Source organism: Gavia stellata, chromosome 8, assembly GCF_030936135.1.
Source record: "Gavia stellata isolate bGavSte3 chromosome 8, bGavSte3.hap2, whole genome shotgun sequence".
Taxonomy (NCBI): Eukaryota; Metazoa; Chordata; class Aves; order Gaviiformes; family Gaviidae; genus Gavia; species Gavia stellata.
This window is the reverse complement of record NC_082601.1, coordinates 19,693,642-19,709,695: the sequence shown is the minus strand read 5'-3', so window position 1 is coordinate 19,709,695 and position 16,054 is coordinate 19,693,642. Positions and strand designations below refer to the sequence as shown.

The following is a 16,054-nucleotide window of genomic DNA, read 5'->3' as shown; positions in this document are numbered from 1 at the left end:
CCGGGGCGCCGCCGGGCCGGGCCGGGCCGGGCCGGGCGGGGAGCGGGGCGGGGGGGCGGCGGCAGCCGCGGCTCTGCCTCCCTGCCTGCCGGGCCGGGCCGGGCCGGGCCGGGCCGGGGCCGGGGGTACGGATGGGGCAGCTAGGGGCGGGGGTCCGTGCGCGGACGCGGAGGAGTTATTGTGCAAAAGGACGGCGGGGCGGGCGGGCCGCGCCTAGCTGTGCGAGTAGAAGCCGTAGTAGCCGATGTCCTTGGCGCAGGTCTTTTCGCAGTCCCGCTGGGCGAGCACCTCGCTCTTGAGGGGCGAGGAGCTCTCGGACACCGGGGTGTCCGAGGGGGAGATCCGCCTCCTTTTGGCCTGCTCATAAATCCCAGAATCGCTGGAGTCGATGGACTTAATGGACGACGGCGTCTCGATCCAGCTGGAGTCGGACAAATCTTTGGGCTTGGAGTCCTCGGCGCCCGGCAAGGGGGACCGCTCGGGGGCCAGGCTCTCCGCCTCCTCCCCCAGGTAGGGGTTGCCGGCGGCCATGCGCGCCGCCGCCGCGCTGTTGGGCCAGCAGGAGAGCACGGAGCCCGACTTGCTGCAGTACTGCGGGGGGCTGCGGGCCCCCCAGCCCGAGGGGTCGGCGTAGTAGCCCAGCGGCCGCCCGGCGCAGCCGGCTGCCTGCAGCGGCAGCGCCTTGACGCCGGCGGCCGCGTAGGAAAGCAGCGTGGCCGCGTTGCCGGCGAAGTCGGTGGCCGTGTCGTAGGCGGAGGCGGCGAAGTCGAGGCGGTTGTTGGCGGGGGCGACGAACCAGCGCTGCGGCGAGGGGGCCCCCGGGTCCTCGGCTTGCTGTGGGGAGAGCAGCCCGTTGGTGTGGGGCACGCTGCGGTCGGCGCCGGGCCCCGGGCCGGCTCCTGCCCCGGGGTGGAAGCGGGACTTGGCGTAGTTACTCACGAACTGGTCCTGGAGGAAGGAGCCGGCCATGGCGTAGCGGGCCCCGGGCACGATCTGCGAGCGGGGCGAGTCGTTGGGGGAAGGCGTCAGCCGGTCCATGTCGCAGCCCGTGTAGATCCTGCCCAAGAGAAGGGGAGAGAGCTGGGTGTCCGCCGCAGCCCGCCGCCCTCCTCGCCGCCGCGCCCGGCCGGCCGCAGGGCTCGGGGGAGGGACGGGACGGGACGGGACGGGACGGGACGGGACGGCGGCCGCCCCAGCGCGCTACGGCCCTGCCCGGGGGCCTGCGCTCCTCTCCGGGCTCGGCCTCCGGAGCGCTGCGGGCCTTGACGGGGGAGGAGGCGGAGGACGGGGGGAGGCAGGGAGAGCCGGTCTTTCGGAACCGGCTGGCCGTCCATTGGCAGGGCTGAGAGCTCTTGCTCCGGTGCGAGCCCGGCATCCCCACGGCGTGAAATCCCGCGCGGCGACGCATTGACCGGTCCCGCCATATGCGCAACAGGCAACCCGGTCATTTGCCGCGAACAGCATGAATGGCAGGCTACGGAATTATATCGGCTGTTTAACACTTATTATTGGGAGTCACAGACGAACCATCAACATTTTACCGAGTTTAAATTAAGCTAATCTTTAAACACCTACTGCAGGAAATGTAAAACCAGACGCATCCAGTGTTCCCTGCGTGGCCTATATATAATTCTTCCATGCTGGGCTGCAATTTGCGATTATAAAAACTTTAATGGATGAATAACTACTATCTGTATTTAATTCAGGCTAAAACTGTGCTTTAATTAACCCTCCACGCCTCCTGGAATTTCTTATCCAAAATAAACTTGGCCCTTAAACAAATTCAACGTGCTAGACAGCATTGAAGCTTCCCCCTCCCCCCGTCTCCTTTCAAGTGACACCCTATAAAGTTTTTTTCCTATTAAAAAGAGAAAAGCACTTGCGGCTGGGGGCGAAGGCCACGCAGCCTTTCTAAAGGCCGCGCACCTTCCTCGCAGAGCTCCCAGAAGAGCGGGCAGCCACGGCTGCCGCCCTCCGTGGCACCGGGGACCGCCGTTCCCCTCCCGGCGGCGGCCCGGCTGCCCCGCTGCGCCCGCCGCCCGTGGGGGAGAGCGGCCGCACCACAGGCCGCTCCCCGAGGAGAGCCGGTGCTCGGCCCCGGGCCCCTCTCGCACGAGATCAGGCCTGCCCCTCTCGCACTAGGTCAGGTCTCGGCGTCGTTTCCACCCCTGGACTGAAATCCCGCTGCTGGGGGATGCTGGACCGCTGTCAGAGCTGAGGGAGGCTTAAGCAGGCACTGAAGATACGCTCGGGCTGAGGCGCTCCAAGGGAGGCCGCTCCCCGCCGCAGTTTAGAGAGGAAAAAGGAGGGTTCCCCTCTCAAAGCCGGAGCCCCGTCCCGCAGACCCGGAGCTTGTAGCGGGGCAGGTGAGCGCCAAAGCCGCCCGCCCGCCCGGGCGTGTGGGCCGCCCTGTGCCCGCCACCTCCCGCTGGCCCGGCCCGGGCTGGGCAGGGGGGATGCTGGGCGAGCCGTACCCCGGGACGGGGGAAGCCGCAGCCGTCAGCGCCTGCCGGGCCGGGATGTCCCCTTTCGGCTCCCGGGGGCCGGGGAAGGCGGCGGGGGAGTCGGGGGCTGATGCCCCGCCGGAGCCGCGCTCGGGGCGGCACCAGCCGCAGCTCCCGCGGGCGGCGCGGCCGGGTGGGTCAGACGGCTGCGGCTGGGAACAGGCGGACGGGCAGAGGCAGCACGGGGAGAAACCGCGATTAAAACTTCGGAGGCTTTAGCTCCACCCAGAAGGGAAAAAAAATAAAAAAATAATCCAACCCCAGAGAAGAACAAAACGAGACGAAGAAATTTTCCTCCGGACACCGGGCTCTGGGGAGCCCGGGATCATTCAAACCTGGCGGGTTGCTCGGGGAGTGAGCCCGGGTTGCTCGGGTGCTGCTTTCGGAGCCCTTGCGCACAAGTGAAACGGGAACTTGGAAAGGGGCGCAAAGATACGTGCCAGGAAAAACCAACGACAAAACCGCCGCAAGTGCCAAAGCGAGATGCGGGCCCAGGTGCGGGCAGCGCTGATCCCGGCGCGGAGGTGGCCGCAGGCTGCGCAGGGCTGCGCGGAGCCCAGCCGCAGGGACAGCCCCTCCGCGCCCGCGGCCCCGCCGGGGGAGCTTGCGGGTGCCTCCCTCCCGGAGGCCTCTGGAAAAGCCTGACATTATACGTTTTGGTGTGAAATACAGCCAGCCCGCGTCCTAAAGCTTCCCTCTTTGACAGGTGTGTGCAGCCGGCAGAAGGGTAATAAAAATCCGGTTTACTTACGTGTCATAATTGTCTCGGAAGCCTTTTGCGAAAGGGTTGTGGTCTATTTTCAGCTGTGTGATCTAGGGAAAGAGAGGATTCACGTTGTGAAAGCCTGAAAAATACACCCTACTGCAGCCAACACATTTTTGAAAGGATCAAGCTTTACTCTAGTCGGTCAAATCGCCTTTAAAACGTGAGAAATAAGGCTTTGGCATGCTTATAGATACGACAGTCTAATTTTAAGATTGACTTTATTGTAAAAAGTACGATAAAATTTAATATTTAACCCCATGTTTTGAGACGTGACAGTATTCCTACTGCATGGGTGTGAATATATTTAAATCCAGAAACTAGGCAAAACGTACCGCAGAACGGTAGCTAAGAGTTTACATTTGCATCGAGCAAAATAATTAAAGCAAGAACGTGGACTGAACATATGTCATTTGAAAAAGGGGGCACCAGTCTGTAGCAAAGCCAGACCACTGCCAAACGTAGCCAGGCGTTAACGAGCTTTTAATTTGAGGAAGTTGCTCCGTCACCCCCGGCGCAATCAATGAGGTTGTTAATTGATCTTTGCAGACTTAAAGCTTAAGCTAACAGCCTAACAGCTAACTGAGCCGTTTCCGACTGGATACGTTTCCGACTGGATGCGCCGCGGATAACGGCCCAGCTCCAGGCGCAGCGGCACCGCCGCCCGCGGGATTCCCGCCCGGCCCGGCGGGGAGGGCAGCGGCGCTCCCGGGGCAAACGCGGAGCGGCGCGGGCGGCTGCGGCCGCGCTGGGGGCTCGCCAGCCTCGGCCGGGGCACAGTGGCACAGAGGGCGAGATGGGGAGCCCCATCTCCCGGCGCCGGAGACGCGGGGGTGTGGGGGGGGGGAGCGCAGCGGCCGGGCCGGGCCGGCCTCGGCGGGGTGCCCTGCAGGGAGCAGGGGCGACCGCGAGCGGGAGAAACCGGGGAGCTCTTTACATCGGTGTTTTGGTAGGCGGTGACTGCTATGAACTGGGTCTCGGGGAAGGTGAAGGTCTGCACTCGGCCCGGCTGGTTGGTATCCTCCGTCCCGTCTTCGTTCACCTCCACCACATGCAAGCGGGGCTGGTACTTGTGGAGGGACTGCAAAACCACCATCTGTCGGGCAGAGGAAAACGAGGGAGGGGGCCGCGGGAAGAGGAGGACATTAGAGCGAGAAGGACGGGGAGAGCCATGCCCGCGGGCGGCGGTACCCCGCCGCAGCCTCCCCGGGACCCCGCCGCCTCCCCGGGACGGCTGCGGGCTGCTCCGGCCACACCGGGCAGCGGTGTCAGCCTGGGCAACGCGCTCGGGATCGACGAGGCCCGCGGGGAAATAAACGGGAGGGCTTTTTCCCACCACCACCCTTTTATTTTCAGCTAACGACACGGTCTAAAAAAATACGTCCTTTCGGAAACGGCAGAATTTTTTTTGCCTGAAGCAATGAAAATAAGACTGGCGGAGCGTCTGCGTTTCCCCCACTGACCTGCCCGTTGTTGTTTGATGCTCCTTTATTGTTTGTAAGTTTTAGTTTCCCAAAGGAGATTTCCTGGCGCATCCAGTGGGCTCCCGTGTTGGGGGAGTCGGGGTGCATGTACACCCGGTTTCCTAAGCAAAACGACAAAAAACACAAGCACATCACAGTTCTCGCGTATACCCCGGTTCTGCCACTGTAGCAGCACACGAGGTCGAAGGACCCCGTTAAAGTTTGCAGTATTTTACTGCCGCAACTATCTTCATTTTAACCGAGAAGGATTAAACCAGCGTTTTCCGAACACTTTTTACTTCCTCCTCCACCCTTCTTTCTCGAAAAAAACATCATTGGCCCATTCTCGTTTAAGAAGTCGCCAGAGCCAGTCCACAAAGGCTTTAATTAATCGTTCTCACCTACATACGTGTCGGGAAAAGTGTTAATTGGAGGAACTTGCCTTGTACATTGGTGTCCGCCTTGCCGCAAGGAACCCATTTGCCTCCCTGAAATCTCCAGTGGTTGGGATCCGCCAAAATTACATCCACAAAAATATTGTAGTGAGCCGTGGGGTCGAGACCAGAAATATTAAAACTTAGGAAAGGGAACATGCGCCTATAAAAAAAGGAAAGGGGAAAAAAAAAAAAGGAAAGAAGGAAAGCAAGCCACCGGCAGCGACAGGCACACGCGGAGGAACCATCCCGTTGTGCTTTATCCTCACGACTCCCGGTAGCGACCGGGAAATAAAAAATCAAAAGAAACTCCCTCCCCGAAACGTCGAGCTTTCCGCGGGGAAGGGATGAGGACAGCGGGCGCGGGGACCTGCGGGGCGGCAGGGAGGGCTGCCCCGGCGGGGACCGGCACCGGCACCGGCACCGCGCAGGCAGGCTCAGGCGGGTACCGGCGCTCCCGGCGCCCAGAGCCGGAGCCCCGGCGGCGGGCGGGCGGCTCCCCCGGGGCGGTGGAGGCTCCTGGTGGCTCCCCCGGCGGAGCCCGGCGGCTCAGCCCCGACACCCGGCGAAGGTCCGCGCGGTGGCTTACCTCCCCTGCTTCGTGATGATCATCTCCGTCTGGTGCCGGTGAAATTTCAGCCAGAGTGGCCTGTTGCACAGGTAGACCTGAGCCTTGCCGGGAACCAGCCCCGGCTGGGTGGAGGAGAACTGGTAGAAAGGTGCCCCTTGGTAGGAATGGCCGTACTGCTGGGGGTAAGGGTAGCCCGCCGTGGGGTAGCCTTGTGGAGAAGAGTTGGACAGGAGGCTGTTATAAGCTCCGTTGGTGATCACAGGATGGTGAGCCATGTAGCGGCTGGGGCTGGCGATGGAGAAGGCTGGGTGAGCAGGTCCATGCTGGCTGGGATATGGGAACATGGTACTAGGAGCAGAGGCAGCAGACTGGGGCTGGCTGGACTGAGAGAGCAGATAGCGATCTGCAGCAGATCCATCGAAACTGTGACGAAGCTCAGAGACCCCGTCCAAGACGGGAGAGAGTTTATTTCTCTGGACGTCCCCTGGTGTGTCCTTGGAGTCAGGAAAATTGTCTGTATCTGACTGATTCGTCATCCCCCTGGTAATTTTTTTCAAAGGTGAACTTCTCTCCAGGTTGTCAGTGGTCGAGATAATGGGATGATCATGCAAGGCAAGCTCAGATCCGCCTGCATGTGGGTAACTGCTGCTCACATTGAGAAATTTCTTGGAGAGCATGATAGAGGGAGAAAGACAATGCTCCAGCTGCATAGCTCTAGCACCACAGTAATAACCCTTCAGTCCCTGGATCTGAAAGGGCTCCTTAGCATCAGAAGCTAGACATCCTGGGACCCTCACTAGACAGAAAGCACTTCATCCACCAAATGCTTCCCAAACGTTTGATTTACTTTTTTTTTTTTTTTTTTTTTTCTCCCTTCCCTGGGAGAAGAGATTGGCCAATTGACACTATGCAGCAATCAGGAAAGACTCACTTTTGATCTTGCTGCTTGTGGAGAGGATGAAACGGCTTCTGCCATTGGTTAACCGCTGACAGTAATTTAATTAGATAGACATTAATTAGGATAATCACCTGGCTCCTGGTCGCGACGATCATGGCAAATTGAAGGAGATGATTTTATTGTGAGATAGAAGGAAGGGGGAAGGGAAGAGTGTTTTCGCTGTAAGAGCTCATTATTATGTGACCTTTCCAGCAATTTTTTTTTTTTTTTTTTTTACTACGGCTGGAAAATAAATCAAAATCCCTGCGATTCCCCAAATCTTGCGCGCGTGTCCCCCGCCTTTGTGTGTCCGGGAGGAGACCGGCTGCGCGGGGCTCCGGGGACCGGCTGCGAGGGGAGCGCGGGCCGGGCGGCCGCTGCCCCGGGCTCACCCCCGCAATGTGCCTCCCCTTTCGGAGCGCGCAGCCCCTCTCCCCCAGCTCCCGGGAGGGACCCCCCCCCCCGGCCCCCCGGCGCAACGCCCCCACCCCTTCCCACCCGTGCCCGCTTCGCGGGGGAAAATGTACCCTCCGTCCCCGCTGACAGCGGCCGCCTATCATCTCTTTTAAGTTCTGAAATAATCATAAGCCCCGCAGCCGAAGTGCCCTAATGTATTTGCTGCGATGTTTACGGGTTCTTTAGTAAATAAATATTTCATCTGGGAGCCGTAATGCCGGAGATTATCAGCAAACCAGCGTGGAAGGCATCCATCTACCCACCCGGCTCCGGATTCCTTTCCACTCGACGCCTGCTTTCCCTCAGTGACTCAGTCCCACAGGCAGCGCGAGGAGGGGAGCGATCTTTTGTAACGGATTTGTCACGAGCCGCTGCCTCGCCTGACGGCAGCGCGCTGCCGCGGCCCGCGGCTCGGGCGGCAGCTTTAGGACGGGCGCGGAGAAGCCCACACCACGACGGTGCTGCAGCAGGAGCCGCCGGCACCCTCTGCCCGGGGGCGTCTCTGGGCGAGCGGCGGGCCCAGCCGAGCCCCGGCCCTGGCGGAGAGCGGCGGCCCCGGGGTGCGCACCCGCGGGGGCTGCGCGCGGCACCGCGGGCGGCCGGGGCGGCGAGGCGGCGGCGGGGCCCGCGCACCTGCGGGGAGGGGGCTGCGGCCGCCCGCCCGCCCACCGAGGACCCCCCTTAGCGGGAGGGAGCGGCCGGAGGGGCCCGCAGCGCGTCCGTGTGGGCCTCGCGCTAATTGGAAGGGGGACCCTCCGAGGCGTGGAGGTGCGCCTGGGGTTCAGGGGGCTCGCTTGCCCCCCCCCGCCTCTGCCCCGCGTCCGTCTCCCGTTCCCTTCCTAGGCAAGCTTGCGAGCTTTTAAAAGCACCGGTTTTTTGCCCGGGGAGGAGCTCTCATTTTTCTTAGTATTTTCCCCTTAGCGGTTTGGACATCAGGTATTTTACAGATCGTGTCTCTTTCCAGGTGATACCAGCAGCCGGCTTCAGATTCCCCTGGTAGTTAATGCGGCCTGGATTATCACATAATAAACCCAAGACCAGCGTATAATCATCTGAAGCCAGGCTGAAACTTTGCAAACTCAAATTCACAGAAGACTAGAACCAGTATGACTTGCCAGAATGCGTATTTCAGCACTCTCGAATCCCACGGCCATTTAGATTTTCTGTTGCTTAACCATGAGCTAGTTCAGTTATTTGGTGTTTCATAGAAGCCATCACACACACACTCTCTGCAAGGAAACTATTCTAATAAAATAATCTGTGAAGCAAAAAGCAAGCAGTTCACCATTTTACTTGCAGTCGGGTGGTACAGCGCATGCAACTTTCCTCACTACACCTTCTCCTTTCAGTGCTAAGAAAATAGTTTTATTAATATCAGGTCTAAATAACGTTTCCAACAGTTGTTTCACCAGTGTGTTCACCCTTTCCCCTGCTTGAAACTGACAGAAAAGTAATGGATTTATATAGGCAGCAGCTGGGTCAAAACACAGATAAACCCTGGGAAACGCTGCCCTGAATTATGGAGCTACACCCATATAGATGCGGAGCTGCAATGAATTCGGCAGCATACTGCCAATCACATGGAAGTGCTAATATATGCCAAAAATCTTCAGTGCACAACTCCTAAACTGGCATAATAGGGGGGATATGCAATGGCAGGTGGTGTTGCAGAATCGTCATAGAAAGAAGGAGAAAGGTTTGCTAATACAATATGCCCGTCCTTCGTGCTGACAGGCGACGAGGGGTCAAGCTGCTAATGAAGGTCTGCTCCATTGCGGCTGGAGGTGGCTGCTTGAAAACCTCTTTCTTCCTCCAGGAGGGTATATGGGCTGCTGCTTTTCAGGCTACTGCATGTATACATTCTTCCAAGTCCTCTATATAGCTCCTAAAGCACTGGACAAAAATGAGGAAAGATGCCCCGAAACACAGCCTTTTGATTATTCATGAAACATCTTAGTAAATGGAAAATTGTGCCTCCAAGTCAAACTGAGGCGTGGATAGAAAGCAGGGTACCACAGCACAAGCTCATGCTACAGGAGATCCACATCTCCAACAGACTCCCTTCAGCTACCCTCCGCAAGAGGTACGTTTGTCAAAATTGATTTAGAATACGTGAGTCTCAGTGGTTCGTTTCCCTGCTTACACCAGCCTGTCACGCATGTATACACTGCAGCACTGCAATAGCTTCATCCCTGTTCTGCAGTACCATCTTACCCATGACCTGCCAAACTGTCTCCCTCGCGGTGTTACGCGTGTGCGTGGGAATAGGTAGCGGCAGGGGTGCAGAGCCCCACTAGCAAACGAGCCCCAGAGCAGGTCCCCCGATCAGCTCCTGCCCCATCTCAGCCTGGGGTGCAGCAGTGTATGCACACATCGGGCAACAGCCTTCCTCGATGATACTCAGGTTTTTAGTGGGTATCACCAGAAAGCACTTCCATTTAACTATATGCAGGCAAATGTGGTTTGGTATGTTTCCATTTTCCCAGTCTGATATTCTACTGCCTACTGTGGGGGCAGAGGGAAGGCCATAAGGAGGGCAGCTGCAAAAATCTGCATGTTTCCCTCTGAGGGAAGTGCATGCTAAATATACATGTGAGAGAGTTATTCTAAAATAGTAAATTAAAAGGCCTAAATAAGAAATTCCAAACAAAAGAAAAGCTTTTGAATGGTAATGAATAAGTAAAAAGAAAATTACTGGGTGCAAAGTGGAAAATAAGAAAATTTTATAGGCTATTTCTTTAGTATGCAAGTAAGAAGTCAAATAATTTTTTAAAATCATCTTCAATACAAAGAGATGTATCTAGTTTTAAAATATTTGCCTGCCACAATTGTTGCCATTTGTTTTTTTTAAAAGTAAAAAAATGTTGTGACACAGGAAGAGAACACTTCTGCCCAGACAGAAAAATCAAATCAGCTTAAGTACCATCCAGTACTTTAAAAACAAACAAAAAACCCCAACCAGCTCCCTGCCCAAAACCCCAAAGTCACCCCCCCAACCCCAGTTATTTGGCTTTGCCTGCTTAAAACCAAGCAGCTAACTCACCTGCCTTCCTGTGTTTCCCTCTCTAGTCAGTGGAAACAGTTTTAAATGTCATATTCCAGTTGGGACTCTCTCCATATATTTACATATATGGACATCTCGTGCACATTCTCTTTCGCAGGAGGGAGGGTTCATATAACCTTGAACAGCTTCTATCACTTTAACGTTTATTCTGAGAATACTGCTATTTATGACACCGCTTGTGAGAGTTGTGTGATTCAGTTATCAGCATAACTGAATTCATTTTCTTAAGGTCAATTGTCTTCTGTGGATATTAGGGTTTGAATAATATTGAAAGGGAGCTGGCAGGGGAATTTTCAGCATTTTGGGTTTTGTACATGCTCAGAATTCAGCGCTACTACAAATTCTTTTTTAATCGCAATGAGAGTATTTGGTAATCAGTGGGAGCCAAATTTCATTAGAGAACTTTTGCTGTCCTAGCAATTAATTATCTCAGTAGTTTTACAGTGGGTAAAACCAAACCTTTACCAACACTTTTCCTACACTGTTAATTTCCACCGCCCTTTCTCAAAAAAGGCTTTCCAAAACTTAAGACAGGTTTGTAAATGTATTTTTATTATGTTGCAACAATCAAAATATATATGTACTACTGATTTTTTCCCCCCCAAATATTAAATGAAAATGTAATACATTTTTGCCCACATTGTGTTCTTGAATGCTTTGGAATCTGTAAAGACCCTGACATAAAGAAACTGAAGCAACTGCACAATTAAGAGACTGAAAGGTGTTACAGAGCTGCACTTAGATTGCAAATGAAGTCAGATGTCTCTGTTTAACCAAATATAGTCTCAACAGTCTCTGTTTTGTGAGTATCAGAAACAATAAACAAATATACACAGAAAGCATCACAAACAGTAAATCGGTTATTTAAATACAACTGTATCCAACATAGCAGCTAAACACTGGACAATGTTTGAGGTCATCAGCACATCCACATGCTCTTCTAAATGACGTTTGGGGTCCTGAAATACAAAGGATGCCATGAGAGAAATTACTGAAACGCATCTCTGAAGGATTTAATTTACTTCAGGTCTATTTAAGATGATTGTAAGTTAGGGAACACAGGCCAGTAATGCTCCTAAATTGTCCATTCTAACAAGACCTAGCAAATGACTGAATTTCCATGAATAAGATTTTATTAGTCCATACTATCACTCAGATAAATTGAGGATAGGTTTAGGAAGTAGGTTTCTATCCAGCATCTGAAGAGTAAGCATGACAGCTGTGAGTTGTAAGGACAACACACAGTATGTGGAATTTACTATGCATCTCACTAAGGCCAATATTTTAATCTTAGTTCTGGTACATTGCAATTTGTTTTCAGATCTTTGTACAAATGTGTGTTCTAATCCTGTAAAGACTCAAGCATGATATAACACAGTCTTTGAATAGTTGTGTTGACTGCAAGAAAATTAGCATATTTATACCCATAAAAACTGAAAAAATGCACAATGCTATGTTCAAATGTTCTGAAAAATCAAATGTTAAGCCTGAGCAGTGCTCTGGAAATACATATACACACACACTATTACTCAATTGATGTGGGCATTCGTGGGCACCTGCATAGAGCAGTACGATTATTTCTGGTTGAAAACCATACTCATGCACTTCTTCAGTTTCAGAATTGAGATTAAGTAATTAGTTGCCAAATACGGCAAAATTAACAGGCACATTTAAAAAACATCATTACATTTTACTGTAATATTATTGTAGCATTCTTGTGTGTAAAAAAATTGAAACATGGAAGACAATCATGTGTGGGAATTTGAACTTTTTTTAAAAAAAGAATTATTGTCAAAATCTAATGAACCCATCTAAGTTTACATAAAAGTGTACTAGAAAACCTGTGTAAGCTGTCCTTCTTAAGTAACTCATTTTCAAAGATCATACAGTTCTCCAATATTCTCTCTGTTCCTAGCAAACTATGCAAGCTAGTAAACATAATATCCCTATTGAGAGCAGCTGTTTGTTTACACAGCTTTATATATAAAGTTGCATAAAAAAACCACATAGAAATTACTTAACGGAACCATTTTGTGATTTAAAGAAAACTGAGTTTTATCAGGAAAAAAATTCTTTTATTTTTAAAGAACTGTATCAAAATAGATTTTTTTCCACGTATGCTAATGATTTAACTAGTGAAGCTCAATTTCTGTTTGAGTTATCATCATAACCCTTAAAATACAACCCTTCTTACATGTTTTATTTTATGTATATATTTATGTATGTGTAGGTGTGCATAAACTCCATTGTTTTGAATGCTACAGAAATACATGAGTGACTGAACAATAGTGCAGATGTGTTATGACATAGCTGCTAGCAGCTGACACATAAGAGCAATCCAGAATCTTTTAAATTCTTCTACTGCTACTAGCAATACAATACATACTGGTTCTTTAAGGACACACTGGATATTTTTAAAGCTATTTCTTGTTTCCATTGCCCTTCTTGAATTTGAACACAACCGCTTAAAACTTGTTTTGGTCTCCTTTCCCTCACACCAAAGCACATTTCCTCAACCTTTATGCTGAAATCAAAATGTAGAAATAGTTTTCTGTTGAGTCTTCTATAAAGACATTATATCCTGACATTGCAAAGGGACAGAATGAATTGAGTGGGTGTTTTCAGTTTCAGCTGTAGTCCTAAACTGTTTTCCTTCAACAGCAATACAAAGCAACAGAGCTTACTTGCATACATGTGTATTGGAGCTAAGCACTAACAGTGTGTTCATGAACTGAGGATAGGGGTGAACTGGCTCTTTAGTTATGATAATGCATAAACAACATTCCCACCTTTTTTCAACTATTACTATTTTTTAAAAGTCTCCACAGTTTTGGCCTCTCTGACAGAGACTTGGGTATCTTTACGACTCTTCGCGGAAAGAAGTTAAAAAAAGAAAAACTACCAAATCTCAACACTGCTCCTCAGCATGTAATACAAATGCATGTAGAACACGACTTGGAGATATTCTGCCGATTACCTATAACCAAAAGCTTTGTTCCTTACACAATGATCTTCAACAAAAAGAAATTCATTATTTGGAGCATTGAGAATATCTTGCACATAGAATTAAAATCACCTATGCACATGTAAAAAAATTAATATTTAGAATGAACGAAGCATATCATTCCACCTCACTCTAATTCATCACACCTCACCTGCTTGCCAACATTTTTTATTGCCAGCTGTTCAGGTGTCATCTTATCTTCTTCTTCAACAGCCTGTGAAAGAAACACAGAAAAGGTCAGTGTTTCAGATTTCATTTACTTTTTCCCCAAGCCACAAGATTCTCAAAATATAATTCTCTTTCTCAAAAAAAAAAAGAAAAAAATCAAACGGCAACACATTTCAGGAAGTCAAAAGGAAAGGTACTTCTGCTTTTCAGCAGACGTGGTTTTAATTACTAAGTGTTAGTGCAAAAGATCAAGGCAAATACTTATGAATGGTTTTATCGTCAGATATTCACAAAACTGTTTTTAAGCAAGAAATCTTAAATGAGTGGTATCAATAGTTAAATATAGTTCAAGATAGTTTAACTAGTAAAGCAGAACAAAAAATAATGTTACCTACATTCTTTCAACTACTAGAGTTTTGATCTCAATAAATTTTTATACTGTTTAATATCACTTATTTTAAATACATTTTTATAATGTTCTCTTGCCTTCAAACACAGTATGTTTATAAACTAAATCCACTAACTTAACTAGTGAATGTAATATTGTTTTTAAGGACTTCTAAGAAGTTAAAATAGCACTTGTCAAGAACGACTGATGTGCTTACTACTCAGAGTGCTTATTGAGATCTAGTATTTATAAAAAATATTTCTAAGTGTAAGTGGCAGTATTAAAACAGTACAAATAACTGATTCCTCTTTCTTACAACACCAATAATTTCTTTATCTAAAAAGAACATTGAATTGGACTCTAGAATGCGTTCTAAATACTTACTATCTATCTATTGGAATGATATAGATAAATAACTTTTATTCTGCTATACTGGTCAAGTAATCCTTGACTGATGGAATGAAGAATACAATCAACTGCTTATTGTGATCTACGGGAATCTTATATTCTCTTCACTAAGTAAAAACACAAAATTGATGTGATTACACACATTGCAAAGCAAAACATGCAATTAAACGCTTTGCTAGCTTAGGGCAAAAAGTGGGGTGTCAAAGCCTGAAGAGCCAATAGGCAACTTCACATAGAAATGATATATAGTTGCTTAATAAGAAACACAATCTCCACAAGGCCCTTAAAGCCACACTTGTGTCTAATTTAACCAAATCCCAAGAAACTCTTGGCTGAAAACAGATTATACAAATCAAATAACCAAGGTCCAAAAGAGTTCCTGCAACAATTGTTTTCTTCTTACAGTCTAGTCCTTTACAAGTCATTCTGAATAAAGCTTGTGATGATCAACTTCTTACTTCTGAAATTAAGCAATAAATTTCTTCACTTCATGTACTCAGCTACAGTTACACTATCATTATGGGATATGAATACCTTGTTATAATTCTTAGCTAATTCTAACATCTCCTTCACTACTGTTTCATTGAGTTTGCAATGTTCACTGTAGTCCTGAAGTGTCAAACCTTCCATCCAACTCTTCTTATGCAAATTTAGCAACATCTGCAAAACAAAACCTCTTTAGAGCATTCATTGTAACATACATTCATAATACTATAAACATCTCTTTGACAGAAAACCAATTTCTAATAGTAAGAATGTAATAAAAAATTATTGATCTTAATGTTTAAATATAGGAAATACAATAATCAACCATTCCGCTACAGCAGATGCTGGATTTTGCGTAAGTTTTTAAAGATCAAACTTCTTGAACCCTAGATATGAAAATGTGGCATGGAAACCAGGGTGACATTTGCTTTGACAGGAATACTTAAGTTTTTCTTTTGTCATTTTTATTTTTGCTGTAGGTTGAGAATGCACAATTGCATTGTAGGAGTGCTAACAGAAAGGTGAGTATTTTAGCTGCCAAATAAAGAATGGTTGAAGCTTCTGGCCTCTGATGAAGTTGAAAAATATTTTAATGCTTGGATTAAATGTATGAAGTAGTTATTTAGGCTTCAGTGATTATTCTGAACTGTATGCAAGCAGCTGCCACAGTTGTGATGAAGTGAACTTTAAAAGCAACCAAAGGATGACTTGGGCGTGTTTGTCCTCCTACAAAGTAAACAGCCCGAAAAACAATATGATAAAGCAATGCAGAGTTTTGATGGTGATAAACATGGGGACTATCAGAAATATCTGAAAAGCTTTACTTGACACTCTGATGTCATTCTTGAAAGAGTGAAGGAATAGCTAACAAAGGCAATTTCCTGATTTTCATGAATAAAGAAAGCATATTTTTGTGGATCTTCTGCACGCTTGAGGACTGTAGGCAAGACCCTTTCAGCAAACAGTTTCAGCTTGCCTTCAATTTGCAAACATTTACTACAGGCATCTTTGAGAACCTGTAAGTCCTGTAATTGCTACCACCTGAATAAAAGTGCCCATTTCATCCTATGTACAGCTTCCAAAGAAACCTGGCTTTGGAACATATGAACGGAGTTGAAAGTTTGTGTCATAATTTGTATTAGCAAGATCTTAGTTACTGACAGAAGGAGTTGCAGGCGAACTGCATATGGACAGTTTAGCTAGGCTATCTGGATTTTACAATTATGGTTTGGTGTGATGGGCTTCTCATCTAATACATGAAGCATGTACTCTTCTTGCTACAGATGGAGATAACAGACCACCACCACCATGAGGGGGGTTTGACATATGTACGAACCTGTCGTATGAAAGATGTGTGGAGATAGTTGCTGCCTCACAGATTAAAGTTTCCCTAACTTGGTCAAGATTA

At 49.2% G+C, this 16,054-nt stretch overlaps 2 protein-coding genes across 2 annotated transcripts in view; both read right to left on the bottom strand.

Annotated features, from left to right (window-relative positions):
* Positions 1-213: 213 nt before the first annotated feature.
* TBR1 (T-box brain transcription factor 1) lies at positions 214-6,445 on the bottom strand. Its single transcript, XM_059820677.1, has 6 exons — positions 5,754-6,445; positions 5,173-5,327; positions 4,731-4,852; positions 4,205-4,363; positions 3,256-3,317; positions 214-1,057 (listed from the first exon to the last, which is right to left on the bottom strand). Exons 1-6 carry the CDS (start codon positions 6,443-6,445, stop codon positions 214-216), a joined length of 2,034 nt encoding a protein of 677 aa, XP_059676660.1.
* A 4,277-nt stretch (positions 6,446-10,722) lies between these two features.
* PSMD14 (proteasome 26S subunit, non-ATPase 14) overlaps positions 10,723-16,054 on the bottom strand; it is a 49,091-nt gene continuing 43,759 nt past the window's right edge. Inside the window, exons 10-12 of the mRNA XM_059820438.1 lie at positions 14,695-14,820; positions 13,348-13,410; positions 10,723-11,151 (exon numbers count right to left, since the gene is read on the bottom strand). Of these exons, the coding sequence (XP_059676421.1) occupies positions 11,053-11,151; positions 13,348-13,410; positions 14,695-14,820 (288 nt within the window). The 3' untranslated portion in view covers positions 10,723-11,052. The remainder of the gene's footprint in view (positions 11,152-13,347; positions 13,411-14,694; positions 14,821-16,054) is intronic.